The sequence below is a fragment of the Periplaneta americana genome, chromosome 1, assembly GCF_040183065.1.
Source record: "Periplaneta americana isolate PAMFEO1 chromosome 1, P.americana_PAMFEO1_priV1, whole genome shotgun sequence".
In the NCBI taxonomy this organism is placed as follows: domain Eukaryota; kingdom Metazoa; phylum Arthropoda; class Insecta; order Blattodea; family Blattidae; genus Periplaneta; species Periplaneta americana.
In genome coordinates this window covers 125,019,841-125,034,961 of record NC_091117.1, presented here as the reverse complement: position 1 = coordinate 125,034,961, position 15,121 = coordinate 125,019,841, and the positions used below count along the sequence as shown (strand labels likewise).

The following is a 15,121-nucleotide window of genomic DNA, read 5'->3' as shown; positions in this document are numbered from 1 at the left end:
CTAACATATCTGCTTTCTCGTTACCGTTCAGTCCGCAGTGGGCCGGGATCCATTGGAAGACCACTTTTTTATTTAGCATTTTTGAATTTGTTTTACCATGCAATGAATTTCTTTTACTTTTTCCATTTTAGGGGATGTAGTTGAGCTGATGGACTGGATTGCAGCTTTGGAGTCAGACAGGATGACTATGTTTTTGCACTGGTTTAGCCAAACAAATACATTTTGAAGTGATGTATAAATGGCTTCAACTTCGCCATCAAAATTTGTTGTGTACTTGCCAACATTTTTATAAAGAGAAAAGTATTGGCAAGTAGCTCCTGCTCCAGCTCCTTCATTTTGATCCATGAGAGATCCATCAGTGTAAATGTACAACCAGTCCTACTGTGGATATTTCTATTAATTGTTTGTAGGGCAATGGCTTTTGCTATTTCTGGATTTATATCTTTTTTGTTGAAGACTTCATCAAGATCAAGGCAGCAATCTACTTTGAAGTTATTAAGTGGATTATATCGAGACAGCAAGTTTTCCTTTTCACTTGGTATTTCTAGATTTTGTTTAAGCTTTTCTACCTCTTGTATGTATCCGTTTTGGGTCCTCAATGTAAATTTAGAATCTTTGTATTTACTCCATTTATCCCAATTTGGAAGCCTTCTTAATTTTTCATAGGTTAAAAGGGCTTGTGTTTCAAGATCTGTTACAACTAGTTTATTAAATGTGATTATTTGCATGGCTTCAATTGGAGTAGTTTTGATTGCACCAGTGATGAGACGTAAAGCTTGGTTTTGAGTGCGTTCTAATATCTGTTTATTTGTGGTTGATGAGGTTATTAGTGCTTCACCACAGTACGTTGAGATAGGCTTTATGTATGTGTTGTAGGTTGTGTTGAGTGTACTCCTTGAGCTACCCCATTTCGTTCCTGCCAGTATTTTTAGTAATTTAAAACGATTTGTTGCCTTTGTGCTGATCTGTTCAATGTGATATCTCCATGTGAGCTTATTGTCGAAATGTATACCCAGGTATTTTGCATTTTCAGTTCTTTGTAACTTATCATTTCTATAGTTTAGATTTATTTTCACTGGTTTCTTTCTTAATGAGAAGAGTTGAAAGTTTGTTTTTTCTGTGTTCACTGACATCATATTATTTGAACACCAAATTTCAAGTGCTACTAACGATGACTGGATGGAATTTTGAAGTTTCTCTACTGCGTTGGATTTATGTGACGTCCAAATAACCAAATCATCAGCAAAGAGTGCTGTTTTAGTGTCATGTTTTTCCAGCTCTTGTGGTAGGTCGTTAATATATATGTTGAATAGTGTTGTGCTTAATACTGCACCTTGAGGTAAGCCCAAGTGAGTTTGTTTATATTTAGAACTTGCTGATCCATAAGTTGTAGAACAAAATCTTTGGGTGATGAACTCAGATATCCATCTTAACATATTGGATTTTATGCCTAATTTCTGGAGCTTTGTAATCAGATTGTGTGGTCCTCCTTTCATATAGGGGGTTGAGAAAGGACAGTACAACCGCTAACTCTTAAAAACATGGTGTCCTTCAAGAAAATGGTTCAAATCAGCTCCTTAAAATGTTGCATCCCAAAGTTAAAAAAAGTAAAGGTGACAATGCATCTTTTTACTTTAGCCTGCAGTGAATTGGAAAAGCATCCGACAGAAACTGGCCTATACAGACTCTCAAGAGGTCTATAATTAAATATTCTTTGTGTGCTGGTAGTCTAATAATGATAACAATAATAGGCCTAATAAATAAATACAATAATTAAAAATCCGCGCAAATAACTCTTTCTCATTTTTAGCTCTCCTCTAATTTCTAGTGAATACCTACCACTTCTGCTCAGTTCAGATTGCGTTTGCGAAATTGTGTAGTTTGGCCAACAATTTCTTTTTTTATTTTGCAAGAAATTGAATTCTTCCCTATTCATCTTGAAGTACATTTGAAATCTTTCTGCTTTCCCTCTATTAAATATTAAAATGAATGCTTTCCTTCCTTCTAAAAACTTTTTTCTGCACCTGTATTTTTCGACTGATAGTATTCATGGCTCCATGTATTGTGGGTCCCTTATCACCACGGCATGGCGCGTCCTCAGATTGCAGATAGAGGAGACAGCCTCCAGATATGCAGGGTAGCTGCGAATATATTGAATAAGCAGTCGTGGACAGCCGATAAGAGGTGGTCCTCCAGCTTGGGGGTTGGGCGAAGGGCTAACAACCCATCACCGTAAAAAACAGCTTGTTACGAATCCCTACAATAAGCCTCGGAATAGGACTGATTCTCTGGCACGACCACAGCAAAGGAATAAGGTTTTGAGATTTGGCACTTGGAACGTAACTAGTCTTTATAGAACAGGAGGGGTAACACTAGTAGCAAAAGAACTCGCTAGATATAGAATTGACTTCGTGGGAGTACAAGAGGTTAGGTTAGATGGGAATGGCATATCACAAATAGGAGATTACTTGTTGTATTATGGGGAAGGAAACAATAATTACCAATTAGGAACAGGATTCTTTGTTCATAAAAGAATAAAATCAGCAGTAAAAAAGGTCGAATTTATCAGTGACAGGTTATCATATTTAGTACTTAAGGGTAGATGGTGCGACATTATAGTTATAAATGCTCACGCCCCTACAGAAGAGAAAGACGACCATATAAAGGATAGCTTCTATGAGGAATTGGAACATACTTTTGATCAGTTACCTAGATATCACATGAAAATTTTATTGGGGGATTTCAACGCTAAAGTAGGACGGGAGGATATTTTTAGACCAACTATTGGAAAAGAGAGCCTACACGCAATTAGTAGTGACAATGGAGTTAGATTAGTCAACTTTGCCACATCGAAAAATTTAATTGTCAAAAGTACAACATTCCCCCATAAGGATATACATAAATATACTTGGACTTCTCCAGATGGATTGACACACAACCAAATAGATCACATCTTGATAGATAAACGGAGACATACTAGTATAGTAGATATTCGAACTTTCAGGGGTGTAGACTGTAATTCTGACCATTATTTGGTGATTGGAGAATTAAGAGAAAGATTATCAGTAGCCAAGCGAGTAGAGCAACAAGTTAATATTACTAAATTCAATATTTTGAAATTAAAGGACGAGGAAGCTAAGCAAAATTATCAGGTCGAAATTTCGAATAGGTTTGCCACTTTAGAAAGTTCCGACGAAGTTGAGAAAGAATTAGATGTTAATAGCGTGTGGAAAAATATCAGAGATAGTATCAAAATTGCAGCTGAGCAGAGCACAGGTTATTATGAAACTAAGAAAAAGAAACCGTGGTTTGATGAAGATTGTTGCAATGGTAGTAGAAAGAAGGAAACAGGCAAAATTGAAATTCTTACAGGATCCAGTTGAGGAGAATAGAGATAATTATTTCAATGAAAGATGGGAAGCAAGTCGTACACTTAGGAATAAAAAGAGAGATTACTTGAAGGAAAAACTGAATGAGGTAGAAGCAAATAGTAAGAATAAAAACATTCGAGCTTTATATAAGGGTATAAAGGAATTTAAGAACGGATATCAGCCAAGGGTAAAAGTGATCAAGGATGAGAATGGTGACTTGCTTGCAGACTCTCCATCAATCCTAAACAGATGGAAAAACTATTTTGCGCAACTACTAAATGTGCATAGGCCAAATAGAAATGATCGGGACGAAATTGAAATACAAACTGCTGAGCCATTTATACCCGAACCCACGCTTTCAGAAGTCGAAATTGCGATAGAAAATCTGAAAAAGTACAAGTCTCCAGGTATCGATCAAATTCAAGCAGAATTAATACAAGAGGGTGGAAGTGCATTATATAGCGAAATTTATAAACTTGTACTTGCTATTTGGGAAAAGGAAATTGTACCAGAACAATGGAAGGAGTCCATAATTGTACCTATTTTTAAAAAGGGGGACAAAACCAACTGTGGTAACTTTCGAGGAATATCACTTTTGTTGATTTATATTATTGGGTTATTTTACGACGCTGTATCAACATCTAGGTTATTTAGCATCTGAATGAAATGAAGGTGATAATGCCGGTGAAATGAATCCGGGGTCCAGCACCGAAAGTTACCCAGCATTTGCTCGTATTGGGTTGAGGGAAAACCCCGGAAAAAACCTCAACCAGGTAACTTGCCCCGACCGGGATTCGAACCCGGGCCACCTAGTTTCGCGGCCAGATGTGCTGACCATTACTCCACAGGTGTGGACACTTTTGTTGATGTCGTACAAAATTTTGTCCAATATTCTTTTGAGAAGATTAACTCCGTATGTAGATAAAATTATTGGGTATCATCAGTGCGGTTTTCAGCATAATAGATCGACTATTGATCAGATTTTATGTATTCGACAGATAATGGAGAAAAAATGGGAGTATAAGGGTACAGTACATCAGTTATTCATAGATTTCAAAAAGGCATATGATTCGGTAAAAGAGGGAAGTATTATATGATATTCTTATTGAATTTGGTATTCCCAAGAAACTAGTTCGATTAATTAAAATGTGTCTCAGTGAAACATACAGCAGAGTCCGTATAGGTCAGTTTCTATCTGATGCTTTTCCAATTCACTGCGGGCTAAAGCAGGGAGATGCACTATCACCTTTACTTTTTAACTTCGCTTTAGAATATGCCATTAGGAAAGTTCAGGATAACAGGCAGGGTTTGGAATTGAAAGGGTTACATCAGCTTCTTGTCTATGCGGATGATGTGAATATGTTAGGAGAAAATCCACAAACGATTAGGGAAAACACGGAAATTTTACTTGAAGCAAGTAAAGCAATCGGTTTGGAAGTAAATCCCGAAAAGACAAAGTATATGATTATGTCTCGTGACCAGAATATTGTACGAAATGGAAATATAAAAATTGGAGATTTATCCTTCGAAGAGGTAGAAAAATTCAAATATCTTGGAGCAACAGTAACAAATATAAATGACACTCGGGAGGAAATTAAACGCAGAATAAATATGGGAAATGCGTGTTATTATTCGGTTGAGAAGCTCTTATCATCCAGTCTGCTGTCCAAAAATCTGAAAATTAGAATTTATAAAACAGTTATATTACAGGTTGTTCTGTATGGTTGTAAAACTTGGACTCTCACTCTGAGAGAGGAACATAGGTTAAGGGTGTTTGAGAATAAGATGCTTAGGAAAATATTTGGGGCTAAGCGGGATGAAGTTACAGGAGAATGGAGAAAGTTACACAACGCAGAACTGCACGCATTGTATTCTTCACCTGACATAATTAGGAACATTAAATCCAGACGTTTGAGATGGGCAGGGCATGTAGCACGTATGGGCAAATCCAGAAATGCATATAGAGTGTTAGTTGGGAGACCGGAGGGAAAAAGACCTTTAGGGAGGCCGAGACGTAGATGGGAGGATAATATTAAAATGGATTTGAGGGAGGTGGGATATGATGATAGAGACTGGATTAATCTTGCACAGGATAGGGACCGATGGTGGGCTTATGTGAGGGCGGCAATGAACATTCGGGTTCCTTAAAAGTCATTTGTAAGTAAGTAAGTATTCATGGCTACAGAATAGCACAGGCAGTTAGGAGTTCCGTCATCAGAATCCAATGAACTTCAGATACTAGATATATTGTAGTACGCCATGGCTACTGTATATGGATAGTCATATGATGACGTGTGATGTGAGAATGGTGTACTTCCAGTCTCACATAACATCATGGGTCATCATAAATTCTTCCTCCTTGCTTGCTCAGCTTGGCGTGAGCTCATGATATGTGACAGTATTAGTGTGTCCCTACTTTTAATGTACAGACTCTCATAATTCCTAGGTCATTTTATTAATTATATAAAAGCTCAGTATGTTACATAAACATTTTCTTCTTGACTCTGAATTCTGTCTACATTTTGAAGTTTGTCTGCTAAATAAAATACAGTTAATGTAGTTTGAATATTTTCTAATTTTTACTCTTTCGAGACTGCATTCTGAAACAATAATTTATGTTGACATTTAATATTATATGTTGTTGTTATTTAGTCAACTGTCCGAAGACAGGTCTGAACCCCACAAGTGATACCAAGAAGGCACACTTATGAGACAACTAGGCCAGGAGATAATCAGGTAAGGTGACCAGTTCCTTTTCCCCTCCATTGCATACACTGCCGACTAGCTATATATTACACTAATCAGACTGCAGATGCATACAAACAATTGTTCTTGCTCTGACACATATCGTCAAGTGATAAGAGATGTATGTACATGTCAGTCAGAACCTCAATCAGAGGATTAATAATGTATATTGAAATTAAATTTAATCACCATTGATGTTCTAAAATGTCTTCCGATTCCTAAACGCCATTGCTCCATTACTTCACAGTTCTTTCAGTAGATCTCTCTCATCTCCTCCTGCATTCCCTTTCTCCAACTCTTCCTGGATCTTCCTTTGCTTCTTTTCCTTTGAGGTATCCAAATAAATTCTCTTCGGTAGTCTGTCATGACCATACCATGCTGTTTTGTTTTGATGTTATCTATTGTTGTGTGTATCACACTCATTATCTCATCCTATAATTTTGTATGTAATCTGTTCTTCGAAGTTCGAACCTTGCTGAAGTGGAAAATTTTTATGGGTTATAAAATTCTTAACATGTTCTTTATTGAAAGGGAAGTGAAGCCGGGGCACTCTGTTGGAGATTTACAGCACATAATACAAACCTGTGCCTGAATGAGAGGGTCCCAGAGAAAATTATGGGCCCTGTCTCTCTCCCACGTTAAAATTTAATTTTGTTGGTCATAATCATATCATAATTAATTTCATCCTGCATGTGCCTATATTTCAATAATGGAATTGTTCAACATCCCGAACTGTAAGGGTTCAGAAATCTTAATTGACTAATATATCTAGAGATGTTACAAAGAAGCCAACTGCTTTCCTGAAAAACAAATTTACAATTGAAATATTACGAGGCCGGAAAAAGATTAACGTGAAGTAGCCTACCATTTTTTGGCCTTCCTGTCTTGATTTCAAACAGAATATGAATGTTGAAATATCATGAAGCTGAAAAAGGATTAGTGTGAAGTACCAATCTATACTAATGTTGTTAAGTCAGAAAAATGAAGGAGTTCCTTTAAGAAATATGGCATGGACTTGAAGAATTAAAATATTTTCTGTAATTCGTTGGTTTCTTATCATAAGTTATACTGTAGTTCATGGATTAATTACTTCTTATTGGCTTTCAAATGTATAATCACAGCATTCCTGCAATGGTAAGAGAGGTGACTGATCAAAATACAAGAAGAAAAAAAAATCGCCTATTCAGTAATTTCCTCTGTGACTAATTGACTGACGTAAGCCAAAAATATGCAAACACATCAGTAATGTATTGAGCAGAAAGATGTTTTATTGATATCTGAACAACACTGAGTTTTAACATTATCTATTTTGCTAATTAAACTTCTCTGATATCTCACCTGTCTTAACACAGTGTTCATTGAATTGGTGTACATCACAGGATATCGTTCAGAAACTGCTTCAACGTCAAATGGTAGTGGAAACTTTCCTAGGATATCTGCAGCCAATTCGATGATCATTTCATCTGTTTCACCAACACCTCCACCTCCAGTAATTTGTGTTTGTGTCAGAAGAACACCATTTAGTAACTGTGTTGAGATGAAAGGATATTAGAGTAACATAGATTTATCAGGTTACATAATAACAATAAGCTAATTCACCACCATCATCACTACAACAACCACCACCACCACCACCACCACCACCACCACCACCACCACCACCACCACCATCATCATTAAATTCGAGACATGACAGCCCACGAAGGACCATGACTGACAAGCTGGCTTCTGGCCTCACATCCACATGCCGAAGCAGAGATGGATGATCATCCAACCAGAATGGAGATATCATATGGTTAGCACGATGATTCCCCCAGCTATTTTTGCTGACTTTCGTAACTGGATTTCGCTACCTGACGTAGCTCCCCAAGACATCACGTTACTGGGTGGGCATCAGTCCCATATACTGGCCGAAATTTCATGAGAAAATTTCTTCTCCCATGAGGATTCGAACCAGCGCGCATTCCGTAATGAGAGTCCTAGGCAGGATGCCTTAGACTACGATGGCACAGCGCAGGACTCATAATCATTATCATCATCATCATCATCATCATCATTGTCAACATAAATCACGAATTAGACATTAATAGGTTTGGTTCGGCTTCATCCAGTAGTCTTTTCAGTGTCTTCCTCTTCATTTCTAACCTTTGGATTTATTTCAATTATTAATTCATGCCATTAATTATATAAATAATTGATTACATGGCGACCTTACTCGTGTTAATTATGTAAGCATGTGCAGCTTACAGCTGTTTCGGTGCTACTTCACACCATTCTCAGAGCCTTTTGTGTCTTGGTGTCATTTCAACTTCGCTGCCTGTTGTGTGGGTGCGTTTGTGTGATGAAGAGTTGTGTCAAATAGTGTGTGTGTGTTCTGAAACTGATCTGTGTGTTGAGTATTTGATTAGGATGTGTTTTAGTATGCCTGTATATTTCATATTGTTCTAGTGTGTTGAGTTTTTGGTTTTTGGGTTGTATGTGTAGGATTTCCATGTCTGTATTTATATTATTGTATGTGTGATTGGCATTAGTTATGTGTTCGGCATATCATAGCCATTTAATCAATTATTTATATTCAAGTGTTAAAAGTAGTGTACGAAAGATTCAACATGGATTAATTATATATTAATCAAATGTATGTTCTGTTTCTCATGTTTGAGTACTTAGATAATACTTAAGAACATGTATTAACTCCATTCATGTACTTTCAATCTACTGATTCTCATTATTTCTGAGGATGTATCATTAAAGGGAATTACGTTGTATGATGCTGATTCACTTTTATTTAAGAGTGCAAGTATAAATTATAACAGAAGACTGATAGGGTTTTTAACACATCTCATGTACAATGATTTGGTAAGAATGCACCAATATTTTATTTCTATAAATTCTAGAGACAATATTTCTTAAGTCCTTTACAGAGATTCAACATAATTAAAAAAAAAAAAAAAATATGGCAATACAGTCTCTGCATTATACAGAACAACGATAAAACAACAAGAGTGTCATGTTGACTTGGAAGCAATCGAAATGTATTCGATATTTGTACATGGGTTTAGTATCATTCTACATATTTCACATTATCTCTAAATGAGAAGTGACTTATTTCAGACAAGAAATTGTGGTACATACCTGTAAAGCTTCTTTATTGTCTTTAGTAATGTCTGCATTGTCATGCAAACCGAATACTTCAGGCAAAGTCTGCAGTGGAAGAGTTTTGATGTATTGCACGGCACCTTTCTGGTCGTTATCTTCTGGTATGTAGTAATCCCCACTTTGTGAGAGAGGATATCTGGCATAAAAGATAATTAGATAGATATTCATTACATATTGGTACCATATTTACAGTACCTAACATAATTGATTCTATTTTATCTCCTTAAGAAGTAATAACATATCAGATACCGTAGTTGTTCTGTGTTTCAATAGAGAAGAAAATGAATAATTTTACATGGAAGAATATAAAATACTACATTTTATTCAAACTATGTTATTCATATCAAATATCATTTATCAATATTATTCATTTTTAAATCTAACCACTAATTTTTTTGGATGTGAATACCGGTATGTTCTTGTGTATTATTTTAAAAAAATGCAGCATTTTTTTAAATTATATTACTGGTATCTAAATTCTGTGAAATATGACCATGAAAAAAATTCATTTTATAAAATGCTAGGAAATAAAGTGCAGTCTTATAAATAACCAATAAAACTTTGATCTCACATAGTCTTGCAGGTCAATTCTTAGTCTTATTGATCATCAACATCACCATCACCACCACCATCATCATCATCATCATCATCATCATCCTTTTAAATTTTGTAATGAAGTATAGGAAGCCTGACATTATCATTATTCAAACTGAAATCCATATTAAATAGCTCAAGTAAATATAAGAAATAGATGAAAAAGTTTACATAGGCTGATGTTTCCTGGTTTCACAGTATCATTAATAAGTGAAGTATTTTTTAGAACTGAGCAGTTATGGAGATGGTTGCACTCATTAGATATGTTGACTGCATGAGGGACATAGTAGGTTTTATAATTGTCTACCCCATGGAAAAGCAAGAAATTGATGTCATTTCCAGGGATTCAAATTAAAAATGATAAAATTACCTGTGTGTATATATTACATCCTTATTGTAATATATAGATAAGAGAGACAGTAAAAGTCGTCTGTCTTTGTCATCAGTTACTCGACCACCATAGTTGCATTCTCCAGTCAAGTAAGTGAGTGCATCAAATGGAACATCTTCATATTCATTCAAGAACATCTATAAAATGTACAAACAAATTCATCCTCTGATATATAGTATACAGTATTATTAGCATACTTGAAAATTATAACAAAAAGAAATCGAATTTGAAAAAAAAAAACTACAACCAATTACTTTTGTGTATATGTCTTAATTATCATCACACCTTTCAAGACACAGACACTTTTCAATCGGTTTATTTTGTTCAAGCAAAGATGCAAAAACTGTTAAATATATCATTAAATGATTGAATATATAAAGTGCCCTTCGAGAAACTATGCTTATTGTTGATAATTAACTTAATTGGAATAACTTCTTCATGGAATAAATTTCACACGCACACATGCACACCCATAGAGGCTCACACACATGCACATACACCACTAGTAAAATCCTTCCACAGTAGAGACCTGGAAACAAGATATCAGGTTGGCATCACTTTGTCTGGTCTAGTCTACTGAATGGGTCAGCGCAGATATAATCAGACTTTTATAAATAAATATGTTTTGCCCTTCACTCAATATCTTCATAGGTGATGCTGAAAATGTTTATCAGAAGCTGAAAACGAAGTTCAACACATTCACATTTCTTCCCTACACTTTACAAAACTGCATTCCTTAAATAATAAATTATTTTTGGGTTGTATTGATAAACTTGGCAGCACTCCCAAAGGAAATAATGGTGACGAGGAGAGTATCACATTGGGGAATTGTGAATGCCAAAGTTTCTGCGAAATTATTCTTTTTCAAAACACATATTATACTCTTGAGTATTTACATACCAGTAGTCAGAAAGATGATTTGTAATTCCATTAGTGTAAAGTGTTCTGTTCGGTACGCAAATTTCAGGGCAATTAATGCATTTTTAAAACCATTCACAACGGATTCCATACTTGCATGTAAATTTTATCCTATGCAAGACTGATATCGTAACTCACTTGGACAGATAGCTTTTTTTTTTTAACTGCCTGAAGCATTGTAAAGATAGAGCTGTTAGTTTCTTGCACTAGTTTCCTTATTGACGTGGAAAGATACTAAAGTGTCCTACCCAAAATGTCGAGCAATTTATCTCCCATTAGAACATAACTTCTCAGAGCATAGTTCACAGAACTCATTTCATAAAGCTTATGGCAGAGATAAGCCTAGGCATAATAGAAGACTTTTTCACGAAAATGTTGTTTTTGTGTTTCCAAATGATTATGGGCCTACTCATTTTAAAAAAGACAAACTCTTTTTGTTTCTAATTGTTAACATACTTAACAAAAAAATAAAAACGTTCATTTTCCGAAATTCTTTTCATCACACCGATTATAAGCAATCTATAAACTATCTTTTGGTGAGGGCTGCCGAAGGGACCCACAGGTGTATTGTTTTGTTCATATACATACATATTCACTGATAAAAATTGTTAAGTCATTGGAAATTAAAGATATATCTTAATATTATTTTCTTTTTAATAACTATATTGAATTTTCAGAGTCATATAATACTATTTTTAAATTCCAAATCCTTTCAATGTTGTGTTCTGTAAGCAGATGTCTTATACTTCACCTGTAACTGCATCACACTGATTCTTAAGTCAGATTCATTAAATTCATAAGGAATATTCCAACCCAATGGCCCAAACTGACGACGTTCTTGCACTACAGCATGGAAGAAACACAAACTGAATAGGAGATTCTGCCATTCTCTGAGTTTTGAACAAGCATTGAAGAAATCTGGGTCAGAAATTGGATCTGTTAAATAAGAACGAAGAAGATTGTTCTTTAGACCTTTTGGTGCTTCATTAGTCATTTTCACTCCTAGAAGGGAAAAAAAGATATAAGTTTAATAACTAACTTATAGTGTTATAAGATAAAAACAAAAATACTTGTACTGGTATTAAATTCGATCAAAAACAATCATGCACCTTCTAAATTGATGTAATTTGGAGTTCAATAAAAAATAAAGACTAAATACATTTACACAAATATTTCAAAACAACCCTGAAAAATTCCGAATATTACAAGCAATTCCATATTCCAAAATTTAATTGATAGATGTTCATGAATAGAAATAATTAATTTCATTCTAACAACATTTAGTACGAAGACGATCAATATAAAGTCCCTCATTTAAAGTAGGAAGCTAGTCCTTCAACATTTCTGTTGAGAATGAAGATTTGTTTACTTGGTCGTACAAATCTTTATAGGTCATTCGTTATTTCATGAAACCAAATGCATGAGTGTCCCGTAGCTTACAGTAAGAATCTTATGGTTGAGGTAAGTGAGTAAGCTATAGCTGCAAGTTGAAGTGTAGTGAGGGAGGGAAGCTTCTCAGTCTATCTTCTTCCTCCCCTTATGTGCAGGTTGGTTTCATGAGATAATGAATGGCCTATAATAACCTCTCTTGCTAGAAACTCAAGACAATAACTCACCATATATTAAGCAATATGGACGAACTAGAATAATGAGCTAAGTTTCTTGCATATTCTATGGCAGGGCAGGGAAACAGCCTCTCCCCTTACCTTAGTTGTCCTTATGCAGACTTCTCTATTTACAATACGAGTTTCCCATCCCTGTTCTATGGTATAAATGTTGTGCAAAGCAAATGCATCATCTTGATTTATATTTTAATTACTGGTATCATCAAAATAGGATGTTGAATAATAGGCCAATTAATTGATGTCTTAAATTTCTTTATAACTTTTTATGTTTTTCAACAGATTCAGATATTTACCATTCTGTAATATGGAAACAGGAAAATCAGGAGATGGGTAGCTGGTCAGCCACAGTCGAAACTTCTCATGTGTGGCTTCGGGAACAATCACTTCATCACATATACGATCTAATTCAGGCATCCAACTGACAGCAAGATGACAGTTTTGTAACACAACCCAATGTCCACGCTTGATGGCATCATCTATCATTGCTGCTGCTCTTGGGCCCTGCAGATTGTTTCATATATTTCACATTAAACTAATGCGAATAACAATATTAATTTATGCAGTTAAGATCAAAAGTTTAAAATAATTCCACTATTTATCCGTATAATTAACAAGAAATCCATTTTACTTTCCAAACAAGAAATCTAGAACTGAGCTCGACTGTTTTCGAGCTTTGGGACAATAATTATTAGAGATGGTAGATTTTCGAAATCACGATAAATGCGAAAATGTTGTTGTTGTTGTTTTCTAATGCCAGGCGTTTGACAATAAAGTCATTTGACCTCTTGCACTCCAATATTTTTCAAAGATATTATCATGACTAGCCACTGAAGCACAGATTTTGAGGTGTTCCGAATCCATTTCTTGGTTTGAGTTGCACAATGGGCAGTTAGGGGACTGATATATTCAATTCTATGCAGGTGTTTGGCCAAACAATCATGGCCTGTTGCCAATCTAAATGCAGCTACAGACGATTTTCGTGGTAAATCGGGAATTAACTGTGGATTTTGATGCAGAGAGTTCCATTTTTTCCCTTGGGATTGAGTTATCAAATTTTGTTTGTTGAAGTCTAAGTATGTAGATTTAATAAATCTCTTCACAGAGTAATACGTAGATTTAGTAACAGGTCTGTAAGTAGCAGTGCTGCCCTTCTTTGCTAAAGCATCCGCATTCTCGTTTCCCAGGATTCCACAATGGGATGGTATTCATTGGAACACAACTCTTTTATTGAGTGATAATAATTGAGAGCATTTTAGTTATTTCTGCTGTTTGAGATGAAGGTGTGTGTTTAGAGACGATTGATAGAATAGCAGCTTTGGAGTCTGACAATATAACTGCATTCCTAAATTTATTGATGTGGCATAGAAGATTCGTGAGACATTCATTTATTGCAATGATTTCACCATCAAAACTTGTTGTTCCATATCCAAGAGATGTATAAAGTGAGAAGAGACAGCACGTAACACCTGCACCGGCACCTTGTTCTCTGGAGATCAAGGATCCGTCGGTGTATAAATGAAGCCAGTTTTGTGGAGGGTACCTAATATTAATTGTCTCTAAAGACAATTGTTTCAGCATTTCAGTGTTTACTTCTGATTTCAGTATTTCTTCTGTTAAATTTAGATTATATTCTATATTTAATAAGAGTTAAAGGATTTGGTTTAATTTGTAAGTTTTCTTTTAAATTCGGGATATTGATTTTCTGTTTTAATTCTTGAACATTGGATATGAAACTTTTTTGAGTTTTCAATCTACAAAGAGGACTGTATGAATGCCAATTGTTACCTGGTAATCTGATAAGTTTTTCATATTGAATCAGTGCTTTTTCTTCTATTGTCATTTTGATGCTGTTAATATTAGTGAGGAATCTCATAGAATCTATTGGCGTTGTTTTGATTCCACCAGTAATGAGTCTGAGAGCTTGGTTTTGAACATATTCTATGTCGTTTATGAAAGGTGAAGTAATTAAAATTTTTCCGCAGTATGTCAGCATTGGCTGTATAAACATTTTGTATGTAGTGTTCAAAGTATTCCTAGAGCATCCATTTCTTTCCTGCTAGTCTTTTTAGGAGGGAGAATCTTTTACGAGCTTTTTCAGAAATGTATTTCAAATGGTTGCTCCATGTTAACTTACTATCGAAAATAACTCCAAGATATTTGGATTCATAAGTCCTAGGAAGGTGTTGGCCATTGTATTGGGTATTGAATTCTCTTTCTTTTTTACCGAGTGAAAATATTTGGTAGTTACTTTTGCTTAAATTGAGTGTCATCAAATTTGATGTATTCCATTCATGTAGTTGATTTAGAGCTTTAAGAGCAGA

General features: G+C 35.1%; 1 protein-coding gene across 1 annotated transcript in view; it reads right to left on the bottom strand.

The window, feature by feature from the left end:
- Dnah3 (dynein heavy chain 3, axonemal) overlaps positions 1-15,121 on the bottom strand; it is a 367,976-nt gene that overhangs the window by 44,423 nt on the left and 308,432 nt on the right. The window contains exons 60-64 of the mRNA XM_069827040.1: positions 13,094-13,301; positions 11,927-12,177; positions 10,237-10,394; positions 9,249-9,408; positions 7,455-7,643 (exon numbers count right to left, since the gene is read on the bottom strand). Of these exons, the coding sequence (XP_069683141.1) occupies positions 7,455-7,643; positions 9,249-9,408; positions 10,237-10,394; positions 11,927-12,177; positions 13,094-13,301 (966 nt within the window). The remainder of the gene's footprint in view (positions 1-7,454; positions 7,644-9,248; positions 9,409-10,236; positions 10,395-11,926; positions 12,178-13,093; positions 13,302-15,121) is intronic.